Genomic DNA, 18,542 nt, shown 5'->3' on the forward strand with positions numbered 1-18,542 from the left:
CACAGCCACTGCCCGAGGCTCTCAGGTGACCCTACAACCTGGGAACAGCAGGGAAGCCCCAAATTTGGGGCTGCAGCATCTTTCCAGGTGGGGTGAACACTTTCATCCATGCAGAGACGGGAAAGAAGAGGCTCCCATCTGTTTTTTCTGTTTGCTGGGTGGCAGTGGGCACAGAGCACTGGATCAGCTGTGTTTATATTAAAGATTGCTCGTTAGAGGGGGTGACACAGAGAGATGCGATATCCCCAGCAAAGCATTCCAAGGATATTCCTGACCTGTCCACAGCGCAGGAGCTACGCCGGGTGAGAAGCATCACTCGAGCATCCCTCCCAAGCCGCCCTGTCCAAAGCACCTCTGGCCCCGAGCCGCAGCGCAGGGGTGGGAAGGGACACGGGGGACACGGGGGGGACCCGAGCGGGGCCGGCCCCGGGCACACCCCGCCCCGGTGGGGCGGGCCGAGCCGCCAGCCCCGAGCCGGGGGCTGTAAAAGCGGGGCAGCGGGGCCGGGGAGCAGCGAGCCACAGAGCGGCCGGGGCTGCGTGCGGAGCAGGTGAGCGGTGCCCGGGGAACCGGAGCGCACCGGGAGAGGGACAGGGAGCCGTGCCCCGGGGAACCGGGAGCGCACCGGGAGCGATGCCCGGGGAACCGGGAGCGCACCGGGAGAGGGACAGGGAGCCGTGCCCCGGGGAACCGGGAGCGCACCGGGAGCAATGCCCAGGGAACCGGGAGCGCACCGGGAGCGCACCGGGAGCGCACTGGGAGTGATGCCCGGGGAACCGGGAGCGCACCGGGAGAGGGACAGGGAGCCGTGCCCCGGGAAACCGGGAGCGCACCGGGAGAGGGGCAGGGAGCCGTGCCCCGGGGAACCGGGAGCGCACCGGGAGAGGGGCAGGGAGCCGTGCCCTGGGGAACCGGGAGCGCACCGGGAGAGGGGCAGGGAGCCGTGCCCTGGGGAACCGGGAGCGCACCGGGAACGGGACAGGGAGCTGTGCCCCGGGGAACCGGAGCGCACCGGGAGAGGGACAGGGAGCCATGCCCCGGGGAACAGGGAGTGCATCAGGAGCGATGCCTGGAGAACCGGGAGCGCACCAGGAACGGTGCCGGGGGAACCGAGAGAGCACCGGGAGCGGGGCAGGGAATGATGCTCATGGAACCAGGAGCGCACCTGAAGTGATGCCCAGGGAACCGGGAGCGCACCGGGACTGGTGCCGGGGGAACCGAGAGAGCACCGGGAGCGGGGCAGGGAGTGATGCCCATGGAACCGGGAGCGCATCTGGAGTGATGCCCAGGGAACCGGTTGAGAGCGCATCTGGAGCGGTGCCTGGGGACTTGGGAGCGCACCGGGAGCGGGGCAGGGAGTGATGCCCGGGGAACCGGGAGCGCACCTGGAGTGATGCCCAGGGAACCGGGAGCGCACACGGCGCACAGCTGAGCATCTCCTCGCTGTCCCGCAGGTTGCACCAAGTGCCAGGATCGCTGCACAAACGAGAGAAACATCGTCCGAAATGGCAGCCGAGGTGAGGGGGAGCTTGGCTTTGCTCCGGGTCCTTCTCTGCTCCGTTTGGAACGGGTGGGATCGGCATCCCTGGGAAGGTTCAGGAAAGGTGACCGTGTGGTCCTGAGGGACGTGGGTTAGGGGTGGTCCTGGCAGTGTTGAATCGCTCATCTTGGAGGTCTTTTCCAACCCTAATGATTCTGTGAGTGGTTTTCCTTGGTTTTCAATGAAAAAGGGCACAGCGAACGTCTTTGCTGCAATAAGCCACCGTCCCACCTCTGATCCCGGCAGTGAATATTACCTGGACACCTCTTCCCACCTCAGCCCTTCCTCCCAGCAGCACCATTCACTCCCTGCCCCCTCTGCCCACCACGGGGTGTAAAACTTTGGGGTTTTTCCCCATTTCCCCCTCGCGGACAAGCTCAGAGCTCCCTCACCCCGAGCCTTCATCCTGCCCCCGCAGCTCCCTCCTGCCCTTCCCTGCGCCAATCCTTCGGGAAAGCGCCGCTGCTGTCGCGGTCCCTGCCCGCTGTCCATGGTAGTAGCTCCGCCGAGCCCTTCTGGGGCTGCTTGGGGCTTTTCTCGTCCCTTTTAATCTCATTCGAATATTTGTAACACTGAAAGGCACCCGAGCCTCCCTTTCTGCAACCTGCTCCTTTGCCGTTTTTATCCTAATTTTGTGTGACAACGTCGGGGGCTCTGGAGCTGCTTCAAAGCGTAACTTCAGACACTTCACAGCTATAGGAGTGTTTTAGGGCATGTGGTTTGTGCTGGCCCACAGCTCCTTGTCAACTGAATATTTTCTTATTTTCTTCTAGTCTCCCTAAAAAAAAAGTGGGATTTTTTTAGTATTTAAAGGATCAGAGAACAGTTTTCACTGTACCCCTGACTCTTTTTTTTTTTTTTTTTTTTTGGTCAGGAGTCCCTCAAAGGGTCAGAGATCAGCAACTACCTTTAAAGAGAGTTCCATGCTGGTCTTGCACCACATGCCCTGATGCTTATTTTCAGAAAGTCCTGCAGATGCCAAATATCTTGGAGGATCCCCAAGCCAGACCTGTAACCTCAGGGCTAAATTCTAGTGAAAGTGACATGCTCTAAGTCCAAGGTTTTACTGGTACAGACTGAATAAAACCATTCCTGAGATGCTCCTCAGTTTTACCTTGATAAAGATCTTTTGAGATTTTGAGATTTTTCTTTGATTGAGATGGACACGAACTGATTTTTAGGGGATATATCCATAAATCTATGTCTCTTCCCTTCATTTCTTGCAGGGGGACAAAATGATGGCAGGAAGGTTTGTGGGGAGCACAGATCCCATCATGGAGATGCTCAGCGCTTCCATTACTGTTGATCAGAGACTGTCTGAGGTGGACATCCAGGGAAGCATGGCTTATGCCAAAGCCTTGGAGAAGGCTGGAATTCTGTCCAAAACTGAGCTGGAGAAGATCCTGAGTGGCCTGGAAAAGGTATTTATTCCCTTCACACACCTCTTGTGTGTGTTGGAATGAATCTTTCCTTACCTGACAGCAACTTGCTGTTTTAAAGAGTGCCTGTAAATGTCCTCATGTCCTCTTCAGACTGAGCAGTCACTAGGAAACATTGCAGTGTGAAGTAAGAACATCCTTTTCCTGCTGCCATGTGGAATTTTGAGTCTGGCTGCCCAGCTTGGCAGGAAGAAATGCATAGCAGGTGTAGGGGCGAAGAGGAGGCAGCAGAGAAGTGCTTTTATAAAATATCCATTGTTGTTCACCCACCCTGGAGTCTGTGCAATGTTTTATAGCAAAAGCTTTGTGGAAGACACTAAAGAAATCACTGACATTTAAGCTCAATTTTTCCTTCTAATGCTTAAATCCTCCATAACTCTGCAGGATTATCATGGACGGGGAGGTGAATCCCACCAACAGTATGGAATATCAGGATGCAGTGAGCAGCCTGAATGCCAGAGTTTGCACGAGACTCCTGGGAATGCCAGGAGCTGGGGTTTGCTGGGGACACTCACAGCCCCAGACACAGCAGACTAACTGTGATGCTTCTGCTGTTTGCAGATCTCTGAGGAATGGTCCAAAGGAGTCTTTGGTGTGATCCAGACTGATGAGGATATCCACACTGCCAATGAGCGCAGGCTGAAGGTTTGGCTCCTCCAGCCTCTTCTTCCTGATCCTCTGCCTGACATTAAGGGCTTGTCCCTCTGTTCCTCTGTGAAATCCCTCTAGAGCTGCTGGCACTCAATCCCCTGGGGCACAAACAAGGGTCTCCACACCCCTTTTTAGACTGTACAAGCACAGAACCCAAAGCTGCCCTTCCCCAGAACACATCCCATGGTTACTCACAAGATCCTGGAGCTGAGTCCCTTCCAGGCAGGGAGACGTGCTCATGTGGATTGTCCTGTTTAGAACACAGAGATCCTGACAGAAATCCTGCTCTTGTCCTCAGGAGCTGATTGGAGACGTGGCTGGGAAGTTGCACACTGGCAGAAGCAGGAATGATCAGGTATGGACAGAATCTTTTTGTTTCTCCTTTTGTATTCCTCCTCTACCTCACTTCAGGAGACCTCAGCCCAGAGTGGCCTCTGGATCTCTTCCTGGAGAGCAAGAAATGCTGACATTACCACAGAAATGCGACCAAATGATGAGAAGAAGATGCACACTCCCATCACACAGCACCAGGAGGGGTTTGCCTTGCTGTGACTGTATATGTGACATTTTTTGTGGCCTGAATGTGGCCAATCTCTCACAGGTTGTGACTGACCTGAAGCTGTTCATGAAGAATTCTCTCTCCATCATCTCCACGCACCTCCTGCAGCTCATTAAGACCCTGGTGGAACGTGCTGCCATGTGAGTCCTTTATCACAGTCCCTATTTTCTATAACTTTGGCCTTTTAGGGGCAAGGCATTTTGGTTTGTCCTTTGTCTGACCCCAGTGGGCAGCAGCAGGGTCTCCTGTGCAGGAAGTTACAGCCAGGCAGTTTGGGGTAGCCCAGGGGACACAACAGCCCTTTTTTCTTCAGAGTTCACTTCACAGAATTTCTCAACCCTCAGAGAAACTTTCCTCCATGCCTGGCAAAGGAGTTGAGGTGGGAGGTCCATAAAATATTTTGTAAGGCACCAAAGCCATCTGAAGGAGTGGACAAGATGTTTCAGGTTTTTCTGTAGGACAAAAGCTCAGCTGTGTTACCTCCCTGCCTAGCTCTGCTCCTCACACTTCACACCTGAGGTGGGCTGAGGAATCCTTGCCTGCCACAGAGGGGTTCTGCTCCAGGCAACTTTCCAGGGAGACCCAGGGCAGATTCACTACTCTGGAACAGCTAAAACCAGTGTGCTTGGCTTGGAGGCTGTCAGGAGATGGATCAGTGTCAGCACAACACAGGCTAAAGATGCTCAGTTTGTGACCTTGCCAGGAGCTCTGGTGTGTCACTGTCCCTGTTCCTGCCCTCCCTGCTCTCTGCTGCTCACCTCTCTGCCCTTTCCCTCCCAGAGAAATCGATGTGATCCTGCCTGGCTACACCCACCTGCAGAAAGCTCAGCCCATCCGATGGAGCCAGTTCTTGCTCAGGTGAGCTCCTCCCACCCTCGGGGCCCTGCTCTGCTGAGGGGACAGCTAGGGGTGGTGACAAACCAGAGGGAGCCCCACAGACTGGAACAGGAATTCCCAGTGTGCTCTGACCAGCTGGGAATCCAAGCATGGATTGGGAACTCCCTGTTCCCCATCCTTTGACCATTCTCATCTCCTGGAGTGGGAGATTTTCCAGCTTCATCTCCCTGTTCATCTCTCCTGTCCTTCCCCAGCCATGCTGTTGCTCTGACCCGCGATTCTGAGCGCCTGGGAGAGGTGAAGAGGAGGATCAATGTCTTGCCTTTGGGAAGGTAAGATCTACTGTGTGTGTGATCACTGGGCCTTGCTTTGCTCTGCAAAGACTTTAAGGGTGCCTTCCCTGCTTCCCAAAGCTCAGGTTTGGATGGACAGGAAAGGAGGATTGCTTGATTTCTCTTTCTTTCTCCCCTGGCAGTGGAGCTCTGGCTGGAAACCCCCTGGAAATCGATAGAGAGATGCTGCGCAGTGGTAAATGTTGTCCTGGGCCTGAGGGGCATGGGGGTACCTGTCACACCTGGGAGGGAGGGAATGGCACCACAGTGCCCCATCCTGGAGCCAGAGCCCTTCATTTTCCAGGATTTTTGCTGCAGAGAGACAGGCAGTGCCAGTGAGGTGGGAGGAAGAGCAGCCTCTGCTTCACTCTGCCTATCTGGGATCATAACAAAAACCCCACTAAACATGTTTGTCTTCCTGGGACTGCTCAAGGGCTCACAGTTAACTCCTCTGGGTCAGCCTGGTGTATTCAGGCTCCTGTCAGGGCCAGTGTGACCTCCTGTGTCCATCCCCTTCCTTGCAGAGCTGGACTTTGCTTCCATCAGCCTGAACAGCATGGATGCCGTCAGCGAGAGGGACTTTGTGGGTAAGCACAGCCAAAGCTTCCCAGCTCCTGACACCTTTCCAGTTACCCTTCTTTAATAAGGGACTGAAATCCATCACGAGGAAGTAAAACCTCTCTCAGGGTTCCCTGGGCTGTCCAAGCACCTTTCCCCCTCCTGATTTCCTGCCTTCCCTGCAGTGGAATTCCTCTCTGCTGCCACCCTGCTGATGATCCACCTCAGCAAGATGGCTGAGGATCTCATCATCTACAGCACCAGCGAGTTTGGCTTCCTGACCCTCTCTGATACCTACTGGTAGGTTTTTGGTCTCTGGTGAGGAATCCTCCTCAGCTCTCCTTGCTGGGTGAGGCAGTGGTTGGGGTCTGTCTGTGCACGAGGCTGACCCAGCATCAGGAGCCTGGCACAAAGACAGCCTCAGGGTGAATATTCCTCAGCAATGGTCACTTATTTCTGATCCCCTTAACTCAAGCAAGTCTGTGTTTAGCCCAGCAACTCCTGTCCAGGACCTGCTGGCAGAGAGAACTTCCTCCTGTGCTGGGAATGCTGCCAGAGCCCTTGCATGGCTGGGTCTGCAATCCCAACAGACTCCTTGTCTGCAGGGTGGCACAGCCACAGCCTCCCTCACTTAGCCTGGCCTGCTGACACCACCTCTGCAGTGGCCTGGAGGCTTTTCCTTTCTCTGTGAGAGGTGGGAATGTGTGGGAGCTCCAGACAAGGTGCAAAACCAAAGGCTTTGCTGTGGGGAACATGAGAAACTCGTCACCCTCAGTTCACTGATTTCCTACACGCTAAAGAGGAGTACAAGGAAAGGGGATTTAGAGGTTCCTTTCAGAGGGCAGGAACAGGGATTTCAGCCAGAGAGTTTTGCTCACCAGTGCACTCCACACACCTTTCCTGCAGCTCTGGCAGCAGCCTGATGCCTCAGAAGAAGAATCCCGACAGTCTGGAGCTGATCCGCAGCAAAGCCGGGCGAGTGTTCGGACGGGTGAGCCCCAAAAAGGAGGAGGAGGGAGAGGAAACTGCTCCTGTTTGGGATGGAAAATCTGCTTTTTCTTTGTCTTTTCATTGTAGAGAGCTGTGGGTTCTGGCCCTGCCCTGGGGCTGTGCTTTGCTCTGTTCCTCACTCCCTGTCTCTCCTGTTTCTCTCTGCAGTTGGCTGCAATTCTCATGGTCCTCAAAGGACTCCCGAGCACCTACAACAAGGACCTGCAGGTAAAGCCCTTGTTCCCCTCCACACCATCTCTCTGAGCAGACACAGTCATCCCCTGCCTTTGTGCTGTCCCTGCACTCCATCCCTGCTCTGCTGCCTGGGCTGCCCAGCCTGGGGGGTTTTTGGGCTGCACCAGGCTGGCTCAGAGCCATTTCCATCACTGTTCCAACACAGGAGGACAAGGAGGCTGTTTTTGATGTTGTAGACACCCTGAATGCTGTGCTCCAGGTTGCCACTGGAGTGATTTCCACCCTCCAGGTAAAGCTTCATCTTTTAAGTATTGAACATAGAGCACATTCTGTGAGTAACACAGGGGACAGGGCTCCAGACTGGTCCTGAAGTGAAAATTCTTCAGTGCCTCACCCACTCTGCTCATTTCGGTCCCACTTAGAGCTAATGTGTCCTGAAGAGGAGCTGATGATAGATAACATCTCCCTCTGCCTCTCCTTTCTGCAGATCAACAAGGAGAACATGGAGAAGGCACTGAGCCCTGAGATCCTGTCATCTGACCTGGCTCTCTACTTGGTTCATAAAGGAGTAAGTGCCAGAGGGAAACCTGGAGCTGGGATTTCCTTGGATGCAGAACTGCTCAGTGAGGAGCTGGGATGAGGCCCCAGGGTGATGAGCAGTCAACAACCATAAAAGCTGAAAACACATCCTTTACATGCATATCAAGCAGTGCTACCTGGGGGATTCCATAGGAATTTACACCCAAATTACTTGATCATAATTTATTCCTAAATCCTTCCCTCTTCCACCCCAGCACTGCCAGATTCAGCTTGCAATGCTCTACAGGGAAACAGGCCAGCCAAAAAAGTAGCACATGCATTTTCCTGATGGAAAATCAGCCCAGCTGCCTGGTCACTGACTGCCACCTCTGCTTCCCCCTGCAGATGCCCTTCAGACAAGCCCACATCGCTGCTGGCAAGGCCGTCCACCTCGCCGAGACCAAAGGCATCACCATCAACAATCTCAGCCTGGAGGACCTGAAGAGCATCAGGTTTGTGCCTCTGTTATTTCACTTCCCTGCACAGGCAGGGCTCAGCCTCCCTGATCTGCCTTCCCCAAAGTGCCTGGGCTGGGCTGCACCTCAACATCCTCCTGTCCTGAATATCACTGCTGCTCCTGCTGGGGCTGAAACACTGCAGGGGGACAACATCACCTCCAATTCACTCCAGCAGGGTGGAATGGGCACGGGTGTGGGCAGGAGCTCTCGGGAGGGGCTGGAGACACCTCTGCCCTGAGCAGGAAACCCCCAGAGGGGTTTGGCTCTGAAGTTCCTCTGTGTCCCCTTGGAGCCAGCAGAAGCTCAGGAGCTTTTCCCCTCGGGAAAAGGCTCCATCCTCACTCCCTCAGCCTCTCCACAGGCACTGGGCCCGTGGAGCAGCCCAGAGCCCCCTGACACCCCCTGTGCCCCCAGCCCCCTGTTTGGCAGCGACGTGGCGCAGGTGTTCAGCGTGGTGAGCAGCGTGGAGCAGTACACGGCCGCGGGCGGCACCGCCAAGGGCAGCGTGTCCGCCCAGATCGAGCAGCTGCGGGAGCTGCTCAAGAGGCTCAAGGAGCAGGCCTAGAGTGTGGGGAGAGGTGCCGTGCCTGCAGCGGTGTGCCTGTGCCACGGGCTGGAGTTAATAAACACTGGGGTGTCTGTAGTTCGCTGAAATCCTGCTCTTGTGTCTTGGTTCTTCGGGATTGAGGATGGGCTGAGCTCAGCCCAGGTTTGAAAGGATTTGGGTTTTTCTCCCTTCTCACAGGGGATGTGTCTCTTGCAGGGGAGGCTGGCAGATGGGGATTGTCCATTTTTACTCAGCAAAATTCCTTTCCCACCCAGCCTTGCAAAGCTGGAGTTTTGCTCAGCCCCTTCTCCCCATGCTGAGGCAGCAGCACATTGTTGACTCAGAGTTGCAGGTCGGGAACACACGCAGGGAACAGAAATAACAAAGGTGTTGCCTCACCAAGTTTGGGGCAAGGAGTGCAGCACGGGCAGGACAAACGGCCAGCAGCTAGATCTCCATCCAAAGTACCCCAGGAGACACAGAGTGCTTGCACCTTTGGAGCATTTGTACTTCTAACACATGGAAGAAGGATCAGCAACAGCCAAATTCCCCTTTTCCAATTTCTCACCACTCTCAATCCCTCCTTATTCTGGCCTTAAAATAAATCTATTCTCTTGGCATTTAAACAGCACCTTTCAATTACCTTTCCACAAACCTCCTTTGTGTTTGCTCCTTTCCTTCTTGCTGTGTTCCTGTTTTGGCTCATGTCTCACTCTCCAGACTGGTCATCTGGCCAGGAAATCACTTTTGCACACTCAGCTACCAGGTTAAAGGAATGAGAAAGCCACAGGTAACAGCAATACTCAACCCCTGCAGTCAGAAGAACAGAGATTTTGTCATTGCCCCCTCACAGTTCTTTTTCTTCCCATAAACTTTCTTGATTCATGCCACTCCCCTTATTTTCCCTGTTTGTATCTTCTCGTTCCTTCTCTTCAGATCCTCAGCTGAACAGATTTTCTCTTGCTCCCAGCAGCAAAAGTCTGGCATTGTACCTCATGGCCAGTGCTGGTGACACAGGGCCAAAATGAAAGGAAAAGGGAAGCAGCAGATTACCACATTTTAGTCTCTTACTCAAATAAGTAGTTTACAGTCACTGGTACTCCCCACCCATCCATCCTTTTCTTAAAATTGTGAAATATTTTAGATTGGAGGGGCCAGTGGAGCTCCACAGACATTACAGAGTGCGGTCCACGGTGACTTTCACCATCATCCTCTGACTCATTGGAATCTGGGTTTTGGTCTCAAACCCCTGCTCATTACAGGCCACAGGAAGGCATTTGAGCCAGGAATTCACTTGGGCTCGTTATCAGCTGGCTCGTTCTGGATGTAAATCTCGTGCTCACCATTCTCCCAAACCTCCTGTCAAAGCTGGAGTATGGACATCCATAAAGGATGAACATGAAAAAAAGAAACATTAAAAGTGGGTGGCTCCAGAAGAAGAAGGAACCTGGCAACAAAATAGTTCAGAGTTTTTCTCAGTGCAGACAGTGTGATGGTCTGTGCAAGTCTGAAAAAGAAATAATCATGGTGGAAATATTTGAGAAGCAGTGAACTAATTGCTGGCTACCTACAGAGTCTGAGCCTTGTTCTGTACCCCGAAAAGATACAAGAAAACTGGGATGCCGCTCCTGAGCGTGCTGTGAGGCACCGGGACAAGCCGTGCCCCTGCCCAGCAGCACCGGGAGCGGGGCTGGCACCGGGACGAGCCGTGCCCCGGCCCGGCAGCACCGGGAGCGGGGCTGGCACCGGGACAAGCCGTGCCCCGGCCCAGCAGCACCGGGAGCGGGGCTGGCACCGGGACAAGCCGTGCCCCGGCCCAGCAGCACCGGGAGCGGGGCTGGCCCGGGGACTCCCCGCCCCGGCGGGCGGGACGAGCTGCGGGAGCGCCGGGAGCGCGGCGGGACTGGAGCTGGGACCGGGATCGGGACCGGGACCAAGATTGCAGCTGGGACCAGTACAGAGGCTGGGATCGGGACCAGGAATCCAGCTGGGATCGGGACCAGGATTGCAGCTAGGATCGGAGCCGAGATTGGAGCTGGGCCCGGGAGTGGAGCTAGGATAGAGATTGGAGCTGGGATCAGGATCGGGACAGAGCTGGGATCAGAACCGGAGCTGGGATTGGGATCGGGATCGGGACCGGGATTGCAGCTGGGACAGAGACCGGGTTTGGAGTTGGAATCGGGACCGGATCTGGGATCGTGACTGTGACCAGGATTGGGATTGGGACCAGGACTGTGACCGGGATCGGGATTGGAGCTGGGACTGTGACTGTGACCAGGATCGGGATCGGGACCAGGACTGTGACCGGGATCGGGATTGGAGCTGGGACTGTGACTGTGACCGGGATCGGGATCGGGACCGGAGCTGGGACTGGGACCGGGATTGGAGCTGGGATCGGAACCGGGAGTGGCTCTGGGATCGGGATCGTGACTGTGACCGGGATCGGGACCGGACCGTGCCCGGAGCCGCCCCGCAGCGCGCACGGAGCCGCGATGGCAGCAGCCGAGGTGAGCGAACTTTGCTTCCCCGGGGCTGTCGGGGGCGCTCAGCCGAGCGGAGCTGCCCCGGGGCCTCCGCGGTCCTGCCTCTGTCTCCTGGGAAAGGCTGATACTTGTGCCCGGGACTCACGCTCCGGCACTTCCCAGCAGCTTGTGAAAACACTGCTCGGCACAAAAGCTGCATTTTCAGTTTCCTTCCCTGCCCTGACGTGGCCGGGCATCCTGGCGAGTTCACTTTTTGCTCTCCAAATCGCTGCTCCACGTTCCAGGCAGTTTGTCATTGCCAGGCTGCACAGCCACAGCTCCAAAGAGTCCTGGAGATGCCTAAAATGAACATTTCAGCTTTGATTTCTGGACTGTAAATGTGGGTGCTGCAATGTTTCTGCTGACATCCTTCTTGCTTTGATGGGAATATTTAAATGCTGGGATACTCCTGGTCCCCAGTGCTGAGAATGGCCTTTAATTTAGCATTAATTTTGCTCCTGAGTGAACCAAATGAGTGTTGAGAAGTTCTAACACTTCTTTTTCAATTCTGATTCCCCTCTCTGCCTTCCCCCAGCTTTCTAACAACGCTGCCTTTTACACATGGCTACACCCTCACTTCTGCAGGCTCTCTCCTGTTGTCCTTTCAGGCACAGGGACATGGAAACAGTCACCAGGGAAAACATTTTTAAGGTTACTCAACAGTGTTTTGTCTGGCTGCTAAAGCCCTGGCACAGATCAGCTTCCAGCTGTCCTGCCAGCTCCTTGCTGTCCATGGTAGTTACAATGACCAGCATGAGAAGAAACTTGCCAGTGGTGTTTAAAGAATCAAGTAGATTAGTAATTATCCACTCTGCAATGCAGTTTTATTTAGTCCCTTCCTTCAGGTGGCCTCCAATTCCTTTTTGTGCCTGGTAGCACTGGAAAGTTGCTTTTGAAATCTTGGATAAATTGTCTCTGCCCAAGTAAAAGTCTTACCCACTTCACTGCAAGCTTGGCAGAATGAAAACTTCTCAGGTTGTCTTATCTGGACAAGAAAAAGGCTTCTGAGCTGACACAGCTCAGGTGAGGTCAGCCAGGCTCTGAATCACTGCTGGAGAAGCTTCCACACAGGACACGCCTTGCTGTGGGCACAGCTGGAACCCTGCACAAGCCTTTGGTCACCCCTGAAGTGAGTGACACATTCCAGGGGCTGAGGTCACCTCAGGAATCCTGACTTGGATGGGAAAACCCCACTTTTGTTTCTGTGCTGGCCCACAGCTCTTTGTCAATCAAAGAATTGTTAGTTAAACAGCACTGAAAAGATTTAGAGGATATTAATTTCACTTTAATCTTACTGACTTCTTAGTTTTTCCTCCCTTTACAAGGCCTCAAAACAGAAATGTGTGCTGGTGTTTCATCCATCCTTGATATTAATTTCAAGGACTCCCAGCAGAGTCCTGGAGATGTAAAATATCTTGGAGTGTTCCTGGGCCAGACCTTGGAACTCAGGGGCAAATAACACCGACAGTGATGTGTTCTCCAGCTCTTGCCAGAGATCCTGAAGTCCAGGGCACTTTCTGGTCAGTGCTGTCACACTGAAAGGAGCTGAGCATAGGCTCTGTATCAGATGAATGGACCACTGGATGTTATTTACTGCATAGGATTTATCTGAAGTCATTAAGCCTCTTTAATTAACTATTTTCTCTCTCAGGGGAATAAACTTTGGGGTGGAAGATTCAGTGGAAGCACAGATCCCATCATGGAGATGCTCAATGCTTCCATCAGCTATGACCAGAGACTGTCTGAGGTGGACATCCAGGGGAGCATGGCTTATGCCAAAGCCTTGGAGAAGTCTGGGATCCTGTCTAAAACTGAACTGGAGAAGATCCTGGGTGGCCTGGAAAAGGTATTTCTTTCCTTCAAAAACTGTCAGGTGAAGGAATGGCTCCTGACCTGAGAGCAGCCTCCCTGGATTTGGTAACTCCTGTGGCTGACCGGTGTTTCTGCTGTTTGCAGATCTCTGAGGAATGGTCTAAAGGAGTCTTTGTGCTGAAACAAACTGATGAGGATATCCACACTGCCAACGAGCGCAGGCTGAAGGTTTGGCTCCTCCAGCCTCTTCTTCCTGATCCTCTGCCTGACATTAAGGGCTTGTCCCTCTGTCCCTCTGTGAAATCCCTTTAGAGCTGCTGGCACTCAATCCCCTGGGGCACAAACAAGGGTCTCCACACCCCTTTTTGGGCTGTACAAGCACAGAACCAAAGCTGCCCTTCCCCAGAACACATCCCATGGTTACTCACAGGATCCTGGAGCTGAGTCCCTTCCAGGCAGGGAGATGTGCTCATGTGGATTGTCCTGTTTAGAACACAGAGATCCTGACAGAAATCCTGCTCTTGTCCTCAGGAGCTGATTGGAGACGTGGCTGGGAAGTTGCACACTGGCAGAAGCAGGAATGATCAGGTATGGACAGAATCTTTTCTTCTTCTTTTCTATTCCTCTACCTCAGTTATTTAATTGAATATTTTTATGCCATCTCTCTCATGCCCTGACACACTCCAGCCTGTATTCCCTTTAAATTAATGATGGCTTTAAACGAATGATGCTACAGTGATTCATCCACCTTGGGGAGTGGGATCTGCAGGGCTGCATCCTGCTGGTAAAACACCACAAAATTCCACTGACATCTCTGGAAACCTCCAGAACTCTGCTGTCTGCATGCACACATCTTTCAGGATCAGTCTTCCTCAGGATGATCAGCTTGTGTTGGTTAAGAATTTTCTGCTTCAAATTTGACAATATCTGACAAGTCCACTGAAACGAAAAGATTTTGGTTCTGTCCATGGAAAGCAGCAACAGCTTTCAAAATCAGTGACCAGGGAGGTCACTGATTTGTGAAAATCCCTCCTCCTTATGGGAGGAAGATTTCCCTTCCCATCACACAGCACCAGGAGGGGATAACAGTGCCAGGGAGTTCTGCTGAGCAATATTTGTTCAATAAATCTGTCCTGTTGTGCTTGGCCTGGCTGTGGCCAATCTCCCACAGGTTGTGACTGACCTGAAGCTGTTCATGAAGAATTCCCTCTCCATCATCTCCACGCACCTCCTGCGCCTCATTGAGACCCTGGTGGAACGTGCTGCCATGTGAGTTCTTTCTCACAGTCCCTGTTTTCCATAACTTTGGCCTTTTTGGGGCAGGACACTCCTAGGCTTCTTGTGTAACTATGTAGCTGCGGGATCTCCTGTGGCCCTGCCCTCCCTGCTCTGTGCTGCTCACCTCTCTGCCCTTTCCCTCCCAGAGAAATCGATGTGATCCTGCCTGGCTACACCCACCTGCAGAAAGCTCAGCCCATCCGATGGAGCCAGTTCTTGCTCAGGTGAGCTCCTCCCACCCTCGGGGCCCTGCTCTGCTGAGGGGACAGCTAGGGGCGGAGAAAACCCAGAGGGAGCCCCACAAACTGGAACAGGAATTCCCAGTGTGCTCTGACCAGCTGGGAATCCAAGCATGGATTGGGAACTCCCTGTTCCCCATCCTTTGACCATTCTCACCTGCTGGAGTGGGAGATTTTCCAGCTTCATCTCCCTGTTTCATCTCTCCTGTCCTTCCCCAGCCATGCTGTTGCTCTGACCCGCGATTCTGAGCGCCTGGGAGAGGTGAAGAGGAGGATCAATGTCTTGCCTTTGGGAAGGTAAAGTTTATTTTTTATTGTGAACCGCAGCCCTCACTTTGCTCTGAGATAAAGACAAGAGGCAGATCTGTCCATCCCCTGAGCCACTGGACACCGCATCCATGGACACCGCAGCCCAGCTTGCCCCTCCAAGGACTCTTACCACAGAAATATTTTTCTATCCCTTCTTTAAAATCAAGGATTACAAGGCTTCCTGTTTGGGAGGGAAAACCTGGTTTAGTCCAGAGTTAAGGGTTTGTTGAACTTCAGACCACACTTTGAAATCCAAGGTAACTGGGGGAGGAAAATCTTCAGAGAGATGTCATCACTAGAGCTCAGTTTTTGTTGGATATCAGTTTGGATATCATGGGTGACTTCTGGTTCTTTCTCCCCTGGCAGTGGAGCTCTGGCTGGAAACCCCCTGGGAATCGATAGAGAGATGCTGCGCAGTGGTAAATGTCTCCCTGGGACTACTCAAAATATCTGGGATTTTGGGCAGCGTCAGCACATTGTCCTAATGTTATTTTGGATGTGTTGCAGCATTTGAACAAGGGGATGGAGGGTAATATATAGATAAAAGGTCACCTCCTCTGGGTCAGCCTGGTGTATTCAGGCTCCTGTCAGGGCCAGTGTGACCTCCTGTGTCCATCCCTTTCCTTGCAGAGCTGGACTTTGCTTCCATCAGCCTGAACAGCATGGATGCCGTCAGCGAGAGGGACTTTGTGGGTAAGCACAGCCAAAGCTTCCCAGCAGTGAGGGAAGCAGCTCCTGACACCTTTCCAGTCACTCTTCTTTAATATGGGGACTGAAATCCATCACTAGAAAGTAAAACTTCACTCAGGGTTCCCTGGGCTGTCCAAGCACCTTTCCCCCTCCTGATTTCCTGCCTTCCCTGCAGTGGAATTCCTCTCTGCTGCCACCCTGCTGATGATCCACCTCAGCAAGATGGCTGAGGATCTCATCATCTACAGCACCAGCGAGTTTGGCTTCCTGACCCTCTCTGATGCCTACAGGTAGGTCTCAGCTCTGGGCAGAGAGCTCCTTCCTCAGCCTCTCCTCCTCAGCTCTCCTCGCTGGGTGAGGCAGTGATTGGGGTCTGTCTGTGCACAAGGCTGACCCAGCATCAGGAGCCTGGCACAAAGGCAGCCTCAGGGTGAATATTCCTCAGCAATGGTCACTTATTTCTGATCCCCTTAACTCAAGCAAGTCTGTGTTTAGCCCAGCAACTCCTGTCCAGGACCTGCTGGCAGAGAGAACTTCCTCCTGTGCTGGGAATGCTGCCAGAGCCCTTGCATGGCTGGGTCTGCAAGCCCAACAGACTCCTTGTCTGCAGGGTGGCACAGTCACAGCCTCCCTCACTGAAGTCACACTAACACTTAGTCTGACCTGCTGATAGACCCTGGAGGGGGAGCCCCTTTTAAGTTTCTCTGTGAGAGTTGAGACTGTGTGGGACCAAAGAGCAACTCAGTAAATTCACTAATTTCCTACACTCTAAACAGGAGTACAGGGAAGAGGGTCCTACACAGTGCTTTTGGAGGGCTGGGTCAGTGATGATGTGTGTGTATGGGTGAGGGTTTTGCTCATCAGTGCACTCCACTCGTGTCCCACCCAGCACTGGCAGCAGCCTGATGCCTCAGAAGAAGAATCCCGACAGTCTGGAGCTGATCCGCAGCAAAGCCGGGCGAGTGTTCGGACGGGTGAGCCCCAAAAAGGAGAAGGAGGGAGAGGAAACTGCTCCTGTTTGGGATGGAAAATCTGCTTTTTCTTTGTCCTTTCTTTGTAGAGAGCTGTGGGTTCTGGCCCTGCCCTGGGGCTGTGCTTTGCTCTGTTCCTCACTCCCTGTCTCTCCTGTTTCCCTCTGCAGTTGGCTGCAATTCTCATGGTCCTCAAAGGACTCCCGAGCACCTACAACAAGGACCTGCAGGTAAAGCCCTCGTTCCCCTCCACACCATCTCTCCTGCTGGCTGGAGGAGTCAGCAGAGCCGGGCTGCTCAGCCAGGGGGGTTTTTGGGCTACACCAGGCTGACTCAGACCCATTTCCATCGATGTTCCAACACAGGAGGACAAGGAGGCTGTCTTTGATGTCGTAGACACCCTGAATGCTGTGCTCCAGGTTGCCACTGGAGTGATTTCCACCCTTCAGGTAAGGATTCTTCTTGTTCTCTCACTATTCAACATCATCATGGTCCATATTCTGTGAGTAATACAGAGAGCAGAACTCCAGATTGTTCCCAAATAAAAACTCCTCAGTGCCTCACCCACTCTGCTCATTTTGGTCCCCTCTGCCAGCTGCTCAGAGAGTTCTTTTAGAGCTCCAGATGAATTCCCCTCACCCTGACCACTAACATACCCCAAGGAGGAGCTGATGGTAATGTGTCCCTGGGATCCTTCTCCTGCAGATCAACAAGGAGAGCATGGAGAGGGCGCTGAGCCCGGACATGTTGGCTACTGACCTGGCTCTCTACCTGGTTCGGAAGGGAGTAAGTGCCTGAGGGAGAGCTGGAGCTGGGATTTCTTTGGATGCAGAGGAACTGAGCTGAGTCCCATCTGCTCTGTCCCCTTCCCCCTGCAGATGCCCTTCAGACAAGCCCATATGGCCTCTGGCAAGGCTGTCCAGCTGGCAGAGACCAAAGGCATCACCATCAACAATCTCAGCCTGGAGGACCTGAAGAGCATCAGGTTTGTGCCTCTGTTATTTCACTTCCCTGCACAGGCAGGGCTCAGCCTCCCTGATCTGCCTTCCCCAAAGTGCCTGGGCTGGGCTGCACCTCAACATCCTCCTGTCCTGATTATCACTGCTGCTCCTGCTGGGGCTGAAACACTGCAGGGGGACAACATCACCTCCAATTCACTCCAGCAGGGTGGAATGGGCATGGGTGTGGGCAGGAGCTCTTGGGAGGGGCTGGAGACACCTCTGCCCTGAGCAGGAAACCCCCAGAGGGGTTTGGCTCTGAAGTTCCTCGGTGTCCCCTTGGAGCCAGCAGAAGCTCAGGAGCTTTTCCCATCAGGAAAAGGCTCCATCCTCACTCCCTCAGCCTCTCCACAGGCACTGGGCCCGTGGGGCAGCCCAGAGCCCCCTGACACCCCCCTGTGCCCCCAGCCCCCTGTTTGGCAGCGACGTGGCGCAGGTGTTCAGCGTGGTGAGCAGCGTGGAGCAGTACACGGCCGCGGGCGGCACCGCCAAGGGCAGCGTGTCCGCCCAGATCGAGCAGCTGCGGGAGCTGCTCAAGAGGCTCAAGGAGCAGGCCTAGAGTGTGGGGAGAGGTGCTGTGCCTGCAGCGGTGTGCCTGTGCCACGGGCTGGAGTTAATAAACACTGGGGTGTCTGTAGTTCGCTGAAATCCTGCTCTTGTGTCTTGGTTCTTCAAGAGCTCACCCTCCCTCTTCTCCCCAAGAAGCCACCAGCACTTCTTTTGCCATTTCCAATAACTTTTAACCTTAACACTTCAGCAAGTGACTGAAAATAAATAGAAGTGAGCAAGCAGGCAATAAATTAACAAAAGTAAGCAAGCAGTAATAATAAACCTAAGGTGTGCTTAAGGGAGGTGTAGGTTGGACATCAGGAGGAGGGACTCCTTCCCAGAAAGGGTGACCAAACATCAGAACTGGTTGCACAGGGAGGTGGAATCATCATCCCTGGAAGTGCTTTAGGGAAGAGTGGAGGTGGCACTCAGTGCCCTGCTCTGGGTGACAGGGGGGTGTTGGGTCACAGGTTGGACTTGGTAACCTCA

At 53.8% G+C, this 18,542-nt stretch overlaps 2 protein-coding genes across 2 annotated transcripts; both read left to right on the forward strand.

Moving 5' to 3' along the window:
* The first annotated feature begins 456 nt into the window (after positions 1-456).
* On the forward strand, positions 457-8,792 carry LOC100222299 (argininosuccinate lyase). Its single transcript, XM_030287966.4, has 17 exons — positions 457-550; positions 1,455-1,517; positions 2,767-2,961; positions 3,541-3,624; positions 3,929-3,985; positions 4,232-4,329; positions 4,970-5,047; positions 5,281-5,358; positions 5,502-5,554; positions 5,883-5,945; positions 6,102-6,216; positions 6,823-6,907; positions 7,075-7,134; positions 7,307-7,390; positions 7,589-7,669; positions 8,026-8,132; positions 8,553-8,792. Exons 2-17 carry the CDS (start codon positions 1,506-1,508, stop codon positions 8,701-8,703), a joined length of 1,401 nt encoding a protein of 466 aa, XP_030143826.1. The 5' UTR covers positions 457-550; positions 1,455-1,505; the 3' UTR covers positions 8,704-8,792.
* Positions 8,793-11,028: 2,236 nt separating this feature from the next.
* On the forward strand, positions 11,029-18,152 carry LOC100225196 (argininosuccinate lyase). The gene is made up of 16 exons (XM_012568696.5): positions 11,029-11,192; positions 12,859-13,053; positions 13,164-13,247; positions 13,551-13,607; positions 14,191-14,288; positions 14,444-14,521; positions 14,756-14,833; positions 15,212-15,264; positions 15,476-15,538; positions 15,711-15,825; positions 16,425-16,509; positions 16,677-16,736; positions 16,872-16,955; positions 17,212-17,292; positions 17,385-17,491; positions 17,913-18,152. The coding sequence occupies exons 1-16, from the start codon at positions 11,178-11,180 to the stop codon at positions 18,061-18,063; spliced, it is 1,404 nt and encodes a 467-aa protein (XP_012424150.5). The 5' UTR covers positions 11,029-11,177; the 3' UTR covers positions 18,064-18,152.
* Positions 18,153-18,542: the final 390 nt, after the last annotated feature.

This window comes from Taeniopygia guttata, chromosome 19 (genome assembly GCF_048771995.1).
Source record: "Taeniopygia guttata chromosome 19, bTaeGut7.mat, whole genome shotgun sequence".
In the NCBI taxonomy this organism is placed as follows: Eukaryota; Metazoa; Chordata; class Aves; order Passeriformes; family Estrildidae; genus Taeniopygia; species Taeniopygia guttata.